At 23.3% G+C, this 17,500-nt stretch overlaps 1 protein-coding gene across 1 annotated transcript in view; it reads left to right on the forward strand.

Annotated features, from left to right (window-relative positions):
* The window catches only part of abr (ABR activator of RhoGEF and GTPase), a 55,007-nt gene that overhangs the window by 155 nt on the left and 37,352 nt on the right, over window positions 1-17,500 (forward strand). Inside the window, exons 1-5 of the mRNA XM_062960725.1 lie at window positions 1-2; window positions 7,990-8,174; window positions 16,379-16,471; window positions 17,001-17,186; window positions 17,288-17,395. The exon at window positions 1-2 is cut by the window's left edge and continues 155 nt beyond it. Coding sequence (XP_062816795.1) covers window positions 1-2; window positions 7,990-8,174; window positions 16,379-16,471; window positions 17,001-17,186; window positions 17,288-17,395 — 574 coding nt within the window. The remainder of the gene's footprint in view (window positions 3-7,989; window positions 8,175-16,378; window positions 16,472-17,000; window positions 17,187-17,287; window positions 17,396-17,500) is intronic.

Below are 17,500 nucleotides of genomic sequence, written 5' to 3' on the forward strand. Positions count from 1 at the left end.
CAGTAGGTGCCTCTCTTGGGGGGGATCATATTGTGTTGATTTATTCGGGGGGGTGTTGGGGTCCCCACCCTTGTGATGGAGCATCTCTCTCGGCCAGCCCTGCATCCCGACCCCATATCTCTATATTTATCTATCTATCTTCCTATCTATCTATCTATATCTATATAGGGTCTGAACTATATTATCTCCCCCTATTTTAGAGTGCTGCTCCCCAATATTTTGGGGAAAATTTGAAACAGAATGGAAATATATATATATATATATATATATATATATATATATATATATATATATATATATCTGTATCTATCTATCTATCTATATATATATATATAAGATCTGCATTTATGGGGTGCTGCACCCCAATATTTTGGGGGAAATCCTTATTTATTCTCAATGGGAAAGCTTAGGGTTATATAAATCCCATTTGAAACCGAATGGAATAGACACATATCTGTATGGAATTTATTTAAATATTTATATTTATATATATATATATGATCTGCATTTATGGGATGCTGCACCCCAATATTTTGGGGAAAACCCTTATTTATTCCCAGTGGGAAAACTTAGGGTTATATAAATCCCATTTGAAACCGAATGGAATAGACACATATCTATATAACACATTGCATTATGTCTATCTATATATATATGTATGAGATATGCATTTATGGGGTGCTGCACCCCAATACTTTGGGGAAAATCCTTATTTATTCTCAATGGGAAAGCTTAAGGTTATATAAACCCCATTTGAAACCGAATGGAATAGACACATATCTATATAACACATTACATTATATCTAGATCTATATATATATATGTATGAGATCTGCATTTATGGGGTGCTGCACCCCAATACTTTGGGGAAAATCCTTATTTATTCTCAATGGGAAAGCTTAGGGTTATATAAATCCCATTTGAAACCGAATGGAATAGACACATATCTGTATAGAATTTATATAAATATTTATATTTATATTTATATATATATATAAGATCTGCATTTATGGGGTGCTGCACCCCAATATTTTGGGGAAAACCCTTATTTATTCCCAGTGGGAAAACTTAGGGTTATATAAACCCCATTTGAAACCGAATGGAATAGACACATATCTGTATAGAATTTATATAAAAATTTATATTTATATATATATATGATCTGCATTTATGGGGTGCTGCACCCCAATATTTTGGGGAAAACCCTTATTTATTCCCAGTGGGAAAACTTAGGGTTATATAAACCCCATTTGAAACCGAATGGAATAGACACATATCTGTATAGAATTTATATAAAAATTTATATTTATATATATATATGATCTGCATTTATGGGGTGCTGCACCCCAATATTTTGGGGAAAACCCTTATTTATTCCCAGTGGGAAAACTTAGGGTTATATAAACCCCATTTGAAACCGAATGGAATAGACACATATCTATATAACACATTACATTATATCTATCTATATATATATGTATGAGATCTGCATTTATGGGGTGCTGCACCCCAATATTTTGGGGAAAATCCTTATTTATTCCCCATGGGAAAGTTTAGGGTTATATAAATCCCACTTGAAACTGAATGGAATAGACACGTATCTATAGAACACATACATTATATCTATATCTATATCTATAGATATAGATATATATAGATATGAGATCTGCATTTATGGGGTGCTGCACCCCAATATTTTGGGGAAAATCCTTATTTATTCCCCATGGGAAAGCTTAGGGTTATATAAACCCCACTTGAATCTGAATGGAATAGACACATATCTATAGAACACATACATTATATCTATCTATCTATATATATATATATATATGTATGAGATCTGCATTTATGGGGTACTGCACCCCAATATTTTGGGGGAAATCCTTATTTATTCTCAATGGGAAAGCTTAGGGTTATATAAACCCCATTTGAAACCAAATGGAATAGACACATATCTATATTACATTATATCTATATCTATTTATCTATCTATCTATCTATCTATCTATATATATGATCTGCATTTATGGGGTGCTGCACCCCAATATTTTGGGGAAAACCCATATTTATTCTCAATGGAAAGCCGACAGTTATATCAATCCCATTTGAAACAGAAGCGAATAAATAGATTATAATAAATATAATAGTAAAATATTATATTATTTTATTGTATCTTATATATACTATATTATTTTATTGAATTATATTATAATAATTATAATATAATATAATTATTACTTATTGTTACTATGCCAAACAGGACCTGAACATGAATGGCACTGAATATTAGGATACTTAGATAATAACAATTATAACATTATATAATAATTATAATATACTATATTATATTATTTTATTGCATTATATAATATTATAATAATTATAATATACTATATTATCTTATTGCATTATATTATAATAATTATAATATAATATTATTATTGTTACTATGCAAAACAGGACCTGAACACGAATGGCACTGAATATTAGGATACTTAGATAATAACAATTATAACATTATATACTAATTATAATATACTATACTATATTATTTTATTGCATTATATTATAATAATTATAAAATAATATAATTATTACTTATTGTTACTATGCAAAACAGGACCTGAACACGAATGGCACTGAATATTAGGATATTTAGATAATAACAATTATAACATTATATAATATAATAATAATAATAATATAATAATAATATTATATTATTTTATTGCATTATATTATAATAATTATAATATAATTATACTATATTATTATTTATTATTATTATCCTGCAAAACAGGCCGTGGACATGAAAGGCATTGAATATTAGGATACTCATATAATAATAATAATAATATAATTATATTATTATATTATATTATAACATTATGATATTATAATATATGTATACTATATTATTATTTTTATTATTATTATGATCCTGCAAAAGGGACCTGAATATGAAAGGCATTGAATATTAGGATACTCATGTAATAATTATTATATTTTATATATTTTAATATAATATAATTATACTATATTTATTATTATTATTATTATTATTATTATTATTATTATGCAGAATGGGACCTGAACATGAAAGGCATTGAATATTAGGATACTCTAATAATAATAATAATAATAATAATAATAATAATAATAATAATTATTAGTATTAGTATTACGATGATAAACAGGACCTGAACATGAACAGCATTGACTATAGGCTACTTAGATTATTATTATTATTATTATTATTATTATTATTATTATATAATTATACAATATTATTATTATTATTATTACCATGTGAAATGGGACCTGGACACAAACAGCATTGACTATAGGCTACTTAGATGATGATGATGATGATGATTATTATTATTATATGAAGCTGTATTATTATTGCAAGCAGGATGTTCCAAATGCAAGGACAGATTATAATAATTATAATATAATATAATTTTACATTATTATTATTATTATTATTATTATTATTATTATTATTATTATTATTATTATTACCATGCAAAATGGGACCTGGACACAAACAGCATTGACTATAGGCTACTTAGATATATTATTATTATTATTATTATTATTATTATTATTATTATTATTATTATATGATGCTGTATTATTATTGCAAGCAGGATGTTCCAAATGCAAGGACAGATTATAATAATTATAATATAATATAATTTTACATCATCATTATTATTATTATTATTATTATTATTATTATTATTATTATTATTACCATGCAAAATGGGACCTGAACACAAACAGCATTGACTATAGGCTACTTAGATATATTATTATTATTATTATTATTATTATTATTATTATTAATAATAATAATAATAATAATAATATGCTGTATTATTATTGCAAGCAGGATGTTCCAAATGCAAGGACAGATTATAATAATTATAATATAATATAATTTTACAATATTATTATTATTATTATTATTATTATTACCATGCAAAATGGGACCTGAACACAAACAGCATATAATATAATTTTACAATATTATTATTATTATTATTATTACAATGCAAAATGGGACCTGAACACAAACAGCATTGACTATAGGCTACTTAGATATTAATAATAATAATAATAATAATAATAATAATAATAATAATAATAATATGATGCTATATTATTATTGCAAGCAGGGTGTTCCAAATGCAAGCTCCGAACCGAAACGCGGGACAGATTTGTATATTTTTCCACCTCCGTCTTTTGCACAAAAATAACATTTATTTTTGCATCCTATTCGCCGTAATCTTGTGCCAAAATAAGGAGATAGAGATGGTTTTTGCAAACTCCATAAAAGGTCAGTTTGCACCCTGCACGCACCGCCAGCTCTCCCAGGGCTGAATCTTGTCTCCACGGCAACCAAGTCCCCGGCAACCGCCTCCCCGGCAACCGCCCCCTCTTGCTGCTGATGCAGCCGCCTCTTGCCATTGGGAGTCATATTCTTACTATAATTATCATCGTCATGGAGTGATATTATTATCATCATCATCATCATCATGAGTAATATCATCATCATCATCGTGACATTATTGTTATTATTATTATTATATTCCTTAGTTTGTCCCTGGTTGCTATATTTTATTTTTATATTATTATTATTATAATAATTATTATTATTATTATTATTATATTCCTTAGATTGGCCCTGGTTGCTATATATTATTATTATTATTATTATATTCCTTAGATTGGCCCTGGTTGCTATATTATTATTATTATTATTATTATTATTATATTCCTTAGATTGGCCCTGGTTGCTATATATCATTATCATCATTATTATTATTATTTATTATATTCTTTAGATTGGCCCTGGTTGCTATATATATTTTTAATATTATTATTATTATTATTATTATTATTATTAATATTCCTTAGATTGGCCCTGGTTGCTATATATTATTTTTATATTATTATTATTATTATTATTATTATTATTATTATTATTATTATTATATTCCTTAGATCGTCCCTGGTTGCTATATATTATTTTTATATTATTATTATTATTATTATTATTATTATTATTATTATATTACTTAGATCGTCCCTGGTTGCTATATTATTATTATTATTATTATTATTATTATTATTATTATTATTTATATTCCTTAGATTGGCCCTGGTTGCTATATATCATTATTATTATTATTATTATTATTATTATTATTATATTCCTTAGATTGGCCCTGGTTGCTATATTATTATTATTATTATTATTATTATTATTATTATATTACTTAGATTGTCCCTGGTTGCTATTTTTTTATTATTATTATTATTATTATTATATTACTTACATTGTCCCTGGTTGCTATTTTATTATTATTATTATTATTATTATTATTATTATTATTATTATTATTATATTCCTTAGATTGTCCCTGGTTGCTATATATTATTATTATTATTATTATTATTATTATTATTATTATTATTGTTGTTATTATATTCCTTAGATCATCCCTGGTTGCTATGGATTGTCCCTGGTTGCTATATATCATTATTATTATTATTATTATTATTATTATTATTATTTATATTCTTTAGATTGTCCCTGGTTGCTATATATTATTATTATTATTATTATTATTATTATTATTATTACTATTATTATATTCCTTAGATTGTCCCTGGTTGCTATGGATTGTCCCTGGTTGCTATATTTTTATTATTATTATTATTATTATTATTATTATTATTATTATTATTACTATTATTATATTCCTTAGATTGTCCCTGGTTGCTATGGATTGTCCCTGGTTGCTATATATTTTTTTAATATTATTATTATTATTATTATTATTATTATTATTATTATATTCCTTAGATTGTCCCTGGTTGCTATATTATTATTATTATTATTATTATTATATTTTTTAGATCGTCCCTGGTTGCTATATATTTTTTTAATAATAATATTATTATTATTATTATTATTATTATTATTATTATTATTATTATTATTATTATTATATCCCTTAGATCGTCCCTGGTTGTTATGGAGGAGGCATCCGCACTGACTCAAAAGTGGCTTTACGATCATCATAAATAGCAATGTTTTGTAATCCAATGCAGCCTTGATCCTTCCCGACAGAGGCCCACCCAGCCTTGGCTTCATTTGCATCCACGCTTTTGGAAATTTCCCTTGCAAAGAAAAAACAAAACCCTATTTGCATCTGTCTCTCCTAAGGTTTTGCATACGGTCAGAAAACACAACCAAGTCCCAAAAGGATGGGATATTATTATCATTATTATTATTATTGCAGGCCGTTAAACTGCGGAACTCGCCGCCGCAAGGGACGGCTTGTTGGGAGAACTCATGTTTTTTTAAGGCCTTGAAATGGGTTGCATCGATCCTCTTCTGAATGTTAATTAATTGCATTATTAATTATTCAGGAGAGAACTTGCACTCCATTTGTAAGGGTCGGATTGTGTGTGTGTGCAGATATATATAATATAATATAATATAATATAATATAATATATATAATGGCCTTGTGTTTTATCTCTGTGAATATTTTTGTATTATTTTCATGAATATTTTTCTATTATTTTCATAAATATTTTTGTATTATTTTCATGAATATTTTTGTATTATTTTCACGAATATTTTTGTATTCTTTGTGAACATTTTTGTATTATTTTGTGGATATTTTTGTATTATTTCTTTGAATATTTTCACATTATTCTATAATTTTTATGAATATTTTTGTATTATTTTTGTGAATATTTTTGTATTATTTTGTGGATATTTTTGTATTATTTCTTTGAATATTTTTGCCTTATTTTTATAATTTTTATGAATATTTTTGTATTATTTTCGTAAACATTTTTGTATTATTTTGTGGATATTTTTGTATTATTTCTTTGAATATTTTCGCATTATTTTTTATAATTTTTATGAATATCTTTGTATTATTTTCGTGAATATTTTTGTATTATTTTGTGGATATTTTTGTATTATTTCTTTGAATATTTTCACATTACTTTTATAATTTTTATGAATATTTTTGTATTATTTTCGTGAACATTTTATATTATTTTTATGAATATTTTTGTATTCTTTGTGAATATTTGTGTATTATTTGTGTATTATTTCTTTTTGTATTATTTTCGTGAATATTTTCGCATTATTTTTGTATTATTTTGTGGATATTTTTGAATTCTTTGAATATTTTCGCATTATTTTTATAATTTTTATGAATATTTTTGTATTATTTTTGTGAACATTTTTGTATTCTTTGTGAATATTTGTCTATTATTTTCGTGAATATTTTCACATTATTTTTTATAATTTTATGAATATTTTTGTATTATTTTTGTGAACATTTGTGTATTATTTGTGAATATTTGTGTATTATTTTCGTGAATATTTTTGTATTATTTTTGTGAGTATTTTTGTATTATTTTTGTGAACATTTCCGTGAATATTTTTGCAATATTTTTGTATAATTTTTGTGAATATTATTGTATTATTTTCGTGAATATTTTTGAATTGTTTTTATGAATATTTTTGTATAATTTTTGTGAATATTTTTGTATTATTTTCATGAATTTTTTGTACTATTTTTGTATTTTTGAGAATATTTTTGTATAATTTTTGTGAACCTTTACGTGAATATTTTTGCAATAGTTTTGTGATTATTTTCGAGAATATTTTTTTAGGATTATTTTGATTTTTTCCCCCATTATTTTTGTGATTATTTTCGAGACAAGTGCAATATGATTGTGTCCACAGGAGGGCGACAAAGAGAGATCACAAAAATAATACAAAAACATTCACGAAAATAATAGAAAAATAATACAAAAATAATGCATTAATAATAATAATCCAGCATGTCTATCTTGTTTGCTGTGTCATAATAAAATAATAATAATAATAATAATAATAATAATAATAATAATAATAATAATAATGTCTTGCTTTTTCTTTGGGCAGATTTCAGCTACGGGTCGGAGGACTATGACGCGGAAGGGAACGAGGATCCCAAGGCGCTCCCGCCCGAGGCCATGCCGTACATTGACGAGTCCCCCACCATGTCCCCACAACTGGGGTCCCGGGGTCCCGAGGAGGAGGCGGAGGAGGAGGAGGACGGCAGGCGGGACCACGAATCGCCCCACGGAGTGAGTACGAGAACCTTCCCTGGCTTGTGCTGAAATCTTTGTAGCCCGATCTTCAGAGTCTTCATTACGGCTTTGTTTGCACACTCCCCTCCTCCGAGCTGCCCTTTGGACTTTTGTATTGTTTGCAACTCATGTCTTCCAATGCAAACCTTGTGGTTTCGTGGTTGTGGTTTCCTTTCTTTCCGTCCCCGAAGGCAGACGAGACGCCGTTCAGTTTCGGCCTCTCCACCAAACGTGTATTTCGGCCCCCGGAAAATAATTCTGTCTCACCCAAAAGCTTGGAAATATACAATTTATTTATTATATAAATATAATAACAATAATAAAAAATATTCAGTAGATAATAAAGATAGTAAATATATAACGAATGAATATAATAAATATATAGGGAATAAATACAATAATAAAAATATACAGTAAATAATAGATAATATAGATAGTAAATATATAGCGAATAAATATAATAAATATAATAATAAATAAATACAATAATAAAAATATATAGTAAAATATAATAAATATGTAGTAAAGAAATATAAATATAATAATGATGATTATAATAAATATATAGCAAATAAAAATAATAAATACAATAATAAATATATAGGGAATAAATACAACAATAATAAAAATATACAGTAAATAATAGATAATAAAGTTAGTAAATATATAGCGAATAAATATAATCATAATAATAAATATATAGGGAATAAATTTATATTATATTTATCTAATATATTTTTATTATATTTATATTATTATATTTATCTATTATATATTTATTATATTTATTTATTATATATTTGTTTATATTCAGTTATTATATTTATTTATTATATTTCTATTCAGTTATTATATTTATCTAATATATTTTATTATATTTATATTGTTATATTTATTATATTTATTTATTATATTTCTATTCAGTTATTATATTTATCTAATATATTTTTATTATATTTTTATTATTATATTTATTATATTTATTTATTATATATTTGTTTATATTCAGTTATTATATTTATTTATTATATTTCTATTCAGTTATTATATTTATCTAATATATTTTTATTATATTTATCTATTATATATTTATCATATTTATTTATTATAGATTTGTTTATATTCAGTTATTATATTTATTTTTTATATTTCTATTCAGTTATTATATTTATCTAATATATTTTTTAAGTTATTATATTTATTTAATATATTTTTATTATATTTTTATTATTATATTTATCTATTATATATTTATTTATTATATATTTGTTTATATTCAGTTATTATATTTCTATTCAGTTATTATATTTATTATATTTATATTCAGTTATTATATTTATCTAATATATTTTTATTATATTTATCTATTATATATTTATCATATTTATTTATTATATATTTGTTTATATTCAGTTATTATATTTATTTATTATATTTCTATTCAGTTATTATATTTATCTAATATATTTTTTATTATATTTATCTATTATATATTTATCATATTTATTTATTATATATTTGTTTATATTCAGTTATTATATTTATTTATTATATTTCTATTCAGTTATTATATTTATCTAATATATTTTTATTATATTTATCTATTATATATTTATTATATTTATTTATTATATATTTGTTTATATTCAGTTTTATTATATTTCTATTCAGTTATTATATTTATCTAATATATTTTTATTATATTTATCTATTATATATTTATTATATTTATTTATTATATATTTGTTTATATTCAGTTTTATTATATTTCTGTTCAGTTATTATATTTATATTCGGTTATTATATTTACCTATTATATATGTATTTTATTTCTATTCAGTTATTATATTTATTATATTTATATTCAGTTATTATTCTATGCTATGGTTCTATTACTGTATCCCAAACTGATTCCCATCTTGCAAGAACCGCGGAGGAGGCAGCGGGCGGCCCTGGCTCCTCCCGCCGCCTTCCTGCTCCTCCTCCCGGGCGTGGCTTCTCCGCGCCTCCCCTTTGGCCGCCTCCCCTTCGGCCGCCTCCTCTTCCTCCTCCTCCTCCTGCTGCCGACTTCCTCCCAAGGCGGCCGGCCATGCAGGAGGAGGCCGAGGAAGTGCTGCTCTTCCTGGACGCCGTCCTCCGCCAAGAGGCGCAAGAGCAGGACCCGGAGGACGAGGACGGAGCCTCTCCGCATCCACAGGTGACTGACTCCCCATCCGGATGGCCCTCTGCCGGGAGGGATCTTGTGGTGCCATGCCTCCTTGTTTTGCCTTTGGGTGCTTCAGGCTTTGGGGATGATGACGATGATCATAATAATAATAATAATAATAATAATAATAATAATAATAATAATAATAATAATAATAATAATAATATAGTAATTATATCTTCCATCCTGGAATGAAGGATGGCCCTTGGTTGATCTGTCTGGCCCTCTGTCGGGAGGGATCGAATGATTATTGCTGTGGACTTTGGATGATGATGATGAAAATAACAATAATGATATAAATTAATAATAAAAATAATGATATAATATAAGAGATAATAATAAAATATAATAATATAAAATATAAGAGATAATATAATAATATAAAATAATAAAAATATAAGAGATAATAATAAAACATAATAATATAAAATATAAGAGATAATAAAATATAATAATATAAAATAATAAAAATATAAGAGATAAAAATAACAATGCTATAATAATATATAAGAGATAATAAAATATAATAATATAAAATAATAAAAATATAAGAGATAATAATAAAATATAATAATATAAAAATAAAAATAATGTTGTAATATAAGATATAATAATAAAATATAATAATATAATATAAAATATCAGATAAAATAAAATAATAAAAATATAAGATATATTAAGATATAATAATAAAATATAATAAGAGATAATACAATATAATAATATAATAAAAATATATAATAATAAAAATGCTATAATATATAAAATAATATAAGATATAATAATAAAATATAATAAAAAATAAGATAATAAAAATAACAATGCTATAATAATATATAAGAGATAATAAAATATAATAATATAAAATAATAAAAATATAAGAGATAATAATAAAATATAATAATATAAAAATAAAAATAATGCTATAATATAAAATAATATAAGATATAATAATAAAATATAATAATATAATATAAAATATCAGATAAAATAAAATAATAAAAAATATAAGATATATTAAGATATAATAATAAAATATAATAAGAGATAATACAATATAATAATATAAAATAATAAAAATATAAGAGATAATAAAATATAATAATATAAAAATAAAAATAATGTTGTAATATAAGATATAATAATAAAATATAATAATATAATATAAAATATCAGATAAAATAAAATAATAAAAAATATAAGATATATTAAGATAATAATAAAATATAATAAGAGATAATACAATATAATAATATAAAATAATAAAAATATAAGAGATAATAATAAAATATAATAATATAAAAATAAAAATAATGCTATAATATAAAATAATATAAGAGATAATAATAAAATATAATAATGTAATATAAAATATCAGATAAAATAAAATAATAAAAATATAAGATATATTAAGATATAATAATAAAATATAATAAGAGATAATACAATATAATAATATAATAAAAATATATAATAATAAAAATAAAAATGCTATAATATATAAAATAATATAAGATATAATAATAAAATATAATAAAATAATAAAAAATAAGATAATAAAAATAACAATGCTATAATATTACACAAAATAAGATATAATAATAAAATATAATAATATAATATAAAATAATAGATATAATAATAAAATAATAAAAATATAAGATAATAATATAATATAAAATAAGATATAATAATAAAATATAATAATATAAAATAAGAGTATAAGATAATAATAAAAATAACAATGCTATAATATAATACAAAATAAGATATAATAATAAAATATAATAATATAATATAAAATAATAGATATAATAATAATAAAAATATAAGATAATAATATAATATATAATAAGATATAATAATAAAATATAATAATATAAAAAGGAGTATAAGATAATAATAAAAATAACAATGCTATAATATAATATAAAATAATAAAAATATAAGAATAAAAATAATGATATAGTATAATAATAATAATAATAATAATAATAATAATAATAATAATAATAACTCTGTCTTCCTGCCTGGAATAACTGGGTCAGGCTGGATGGCCTTTGGGGCTCCCCTTCCAAATAGGTGACTCCCATCATAATCATTATGCCATGGTTTATCCGGCTGGCCCTCTGCCAGGAAGGATCGGGTGGTGACTCACCTTCTTGTTTTGCTTTTGGTACAGAATGGCTTCCCCAGGTTTTTGGTTTATTCTGTCTGGCCCTCTGTCGGGAGGGATCGAATTGTTGTTACTGTGGACTGGATGGCCTTTGGGGGACCCTTTCTAATAATAGGATGGTGGTGGTAATAATAATAGTAATAATAATAATAATAATAATGTATATTTTATTATTATTATTATATTTTAATTAAATATTATATTTTTATTATATTATATATTATTATTTTATTGTATTTTTATTATATTGTATTATTGTATTATATTATTATATCTATCTTGTTTTCTGTGACATAATAATACAATAATACAACATAATAAAAATATAATAAAATTATTATTATTTGGGCTAGGCTGGATGGCCTCTAGAGGTCCCCTTTGATTCTAGGATTCTATTATTATTATTATTATTATTATTATGTTATTATATTGTTATTATTCTATTATGTAATATTATTATTCTATTATTATTATTATCTATTCCTTTTCCCCTTTTTTCCTTCCTTTGCAGGGTGCTATTGAGAGGCAATTAATAATAATAATAATAATAATAATAATAATAATAATAATAATAATAATAATAATTGATTCCAGGATTCTATTATGATTATGTTATTATATTGTTATTATTCTATTATTATTATTTATTATTTATTATTCCTTTTCCCCTTTTTTCCTTCCTTCGCAGGGTGCTATTGAGAGGCAATTAATAATAATAATAATAATAATAATAATAATAGATTCCAGGATTCTATTATTATTATTATGTTATTATTATATTGTTATTATTTTATTATTATTTAATATTATTATTCTATTATTATTATGTGATTATTATATTGTTATTATTTTATTATTATTTAATATTATTATTCTATTATTCTTATTATTCTTCTTCTTCTTCTTATTATTATTTATTCCTTTCCCCCTTTTTTCCTTCCTTTGCAAGGCGCTATTGAGAGGCAATAAATAATAATAATAATAATAATAATAATAATAATAATAAATTATTAATAATGTCTATCTTGTTGGCTGTGTCATACAATATAATATTATTATTATGTGATTATTATATTGTTATTATTTTATTATTATTTAATATTATTATTCTTATATTATTATTATTATTATTATTATTATTTATTCCTTTCCCCCTTTTTTCCTTCCTTCGCAAGGCGCTATTGAGAGGCAATAAATAATAATAATAATAATAATAATAATAATAATAAATTATTATTAATAACGTGTATCTTGTTGGCTGTGTCATACAATATAATATTATTATTATGTGATTATTATATTGTGTTGTCGAAGGCTTTCATGGCCGGGATCACAGGGTTGTTGTATGTCTTTCGGGCTGTGTGGCCATGTTCCAGAAGCATTCTCTCCTGACGTTTCGCCCACATCTATGGCAGGCATACCTCACAACCTCTGAGGATGCCTGCCATAGATGTGGGTGAAACGTCAGGAGAGAATGCTTCTGGAACATGGCCACACAGCCCGAAAGACATACAACAACCCGATTATTATATTGTTATTATTCTATTATTATTTAATATTATTATTCTTATATTATTATTATTATTATTATTATTATTATTATTATTATTATTATTATTTATTCATATCCCCCTTTTTTCCTTCCTTCGCAAGGCGCTATTGAGAGGCAATAAATAATAATAATAATAATAATAATAATAATAATAATAATAATAATAATAATAAATTATTATTAATAATGTCTATCTTGTTGGCTGTGTCATACAATATAATATTATTATTATGTGATTATTATATTGTTATTATTTTATTATTATTTAATATTATTATTCTTATATTATTATTATTATTATTATTATTTATTCCTTTCCCCCTTTTTTCCTTCCTTCGCAAGGCGCTATTGAGAGGCAATAAATAATAATAATAATAATAATAATAATAATAATAATAATAATAATAAAAATTATTATTAATAATGTCTATCTTGTTGGCTGTGTCATACAATATAATAATAATAATAATAATAGTAATAATAATAATAAATTATTATTAATAATGTCTATCTTGTTGGCTGTGTCATACAATATAATAATAATAATAATAATAATAATAATAATAATAATAATAATAGTCAGAAGGCCATCCAGACCAAGAATAATAATATATAATAGAATATAATAATAATAATAATAATAATAATAATAATAATAATAATAATAGAGTCAGAAGGGATCTCTAGAGGCCATCCAGTCCAATAATATATAATAGAATAATAATAATAATAATAATAGAATAATAATAGTCAGAAGGCCATCCAGTCCAATAATAATAATAGAATAATATATAATAGAATATAATAATAATAATAATAGTCAGAAGGCCATCCAGTCCAAGAATAATAATATATAATATAATAATAATAATAATAATAATAATAATAATAATAGAGTCAGAAGGGATCTCTAGAGGCCATCCAGTCCAATAATATATAATAGAATAATAATAATAATAATAATAATAATAATAATAATAATAATAATAATAATAGAATAATAATAGTCAGAAGGCCATCCAGTCCAATAATAATAATAGAATAATATATAATAGAATATAATAATAATAATAATAATAATAATAATAATAATAATAGTCAGAAGGCCATCCAGTCCAAGAATAATAATATATAATAGAATATAATAATAATAATAATAATAATAATAATAATAATAATAATAATAGAATAATAATAGTCAGAAGGCCATCCAGTCCAATAATAATAATAGAATAATATATAATAGAATATAATAATAATAATAATAATAATAATAATAATAAATTATTATTAATGATGTCTATCTTGTTGGCTGTGTCATACAATATAATAATAATAATAATAATAATAATAATAATAGTAATAATAATAATAAATTATTATTAATAATGTCTATCTTGTTGGCTGTGTCATACAATATAATAATAATAATAATAATAATAATAGTAATAATAATAATAAATTATTATTAATAATGTCTATCTTGTTGGCTGTGTCATACAATATAATAATAATAATAATAATAATAATAATAATAATAATAATAATAATAATAATAGAATAATAATAGTCAGAAGGCCATCCAGTCCAATAATAATAATAGAATAATATATAATAGAATATAATAATAATAATAATAATAATAATAATAATAATAGTCAGAAGGCCATCCAGTCCAAGAATAATAATATATAATAGAATATAATAATAATAATAATAATAATAATAATAATAATAATAATAATAATAATAGAATAATAATAGTCAGAAGGCCATCCAGTCCAATAATAATAATAGAATAATATATAATAGAATATAATAATAATAATAATAATAATAATAATAATAATAATAATAATAATAAATTATTATTAATGATGTCTATCTTGTTGGCTGTGTCATACAATATAATAATAATAATAATAATAATAATAGTAATAATAATAATAAATTATTATTAATAATGTCTATCTTGTTGGCTGTGTCATACAATATAATAATAATAATAATAATAATAGTAATAATAATAATAAATTATTATTAATAATGTCTATCTTGTTGGCTGTGTCATACAATATAATAATAATAATAATAATAATAATAATAATAATAATAATAATAATAATAATAATAATAATATCATCTACCTCAAGACTGAACTTGAAAGACTCTGGCAGGAACCATTGCAGGTGGAAATAATAATGATGCAAGGATATATCCTCTCACTCTTTCTTTTTCTTCTTTCTCGTTCTGTCTTTCTTTCCCAGGTTGGAGGGGCTCAGGACATGCGCCTGGTGGTCCTCACCGACTTCTTGGCCAACGAAGAAATGTATCTACACCAGCTCGAAGCACTCCTCCTGGTGAGTCACAATAATAATAATAATAATAATAATAATAATAATAATAATAATAGTGGCGATGTCATACACTCCCAGCCCCATCACAATCAATGCACCATAACAAGGTTTATTATATCATCACAACAACAACAGACTCTCCTACAGACGGAAGGGACCTCTAGAGGCCATCCAGTCCAATAATAAATAATAGAATAATAATATATAATAGAATATAATAATAATAATAATAATAATAATAATAATAATAATAGTCAGAAGGCCATCCAGACCAAGAATAATAATATATAATAGAATATAATAATAATAATAATAATAGAGTCAGAAGGGATCTCTAGAGGCCATCCAGTCCAATAATAATGACTAATAATGGCATAATAGCTAATAATATAACAAATAATAATAATAATAATAGAATCCAAGCATCAGAAGGGGCGCCTTGAAGCCATCCAGCCCACCCCTATTAATAATAATAATAATAATAATAATAATAATAATAATAATAATAATCTGTCTCCGTGTGTGTCCCCAGCCTCTGAAGCCCCTTCGGGCGACGGCGACCACGTCTCAGCCGGTGTTGACATCGCAGCAGATCGAGACGATCTTCTACAAGATCCAGGAGATCTACGAGATCCACAGGGAGCTCTACGACGGGCTCTGCCCTCGCGTCCGGGACTGGGACCCCAGTGCCTCCCACGGACACCTCTTCCAGAGGATGGTGGGTGGGTGGGTGGGGGTCCAGGGGCGGCATTACCGTTAGGATTATTATTATTATTGGCATGAGGATGAGGAGGATGTTTGTTTGTTTGTTGTCCCCAGGCCTCGCAGCTGGGCGTCTACAAGGCGTTTGTGGACAACTACAAGGTTGCGCTCGAGACGGCCCTCAAGTGCAGCCAGAACAACAACCAGTTCCAGAAAATCTCAGAGGTATCCGTACAATATCTATTATTATTATTATTATTATTATTATTATTATTATTATTATTATTATTATTATTATTAAATTGCTATTATTAATTTATTAATATTATT

The sequence above is a fragment of the Anolis carolinensis genome, unplaced genomic scaffold (genome assembly GCF_035594765.1).
Source record: "Anolis carolinensis isolate JA03-04 unplaced genomic scaffold, rAnoCar3.1.pri scaffold_7, whole genome shotgun sequence".
Classification (NCBI taxonomy): Eukaryota; Metazoa; Chordata; class Lepidosauria; order Squamata; family Dactyloidae; genus Anolis; species Anolis carolinensis.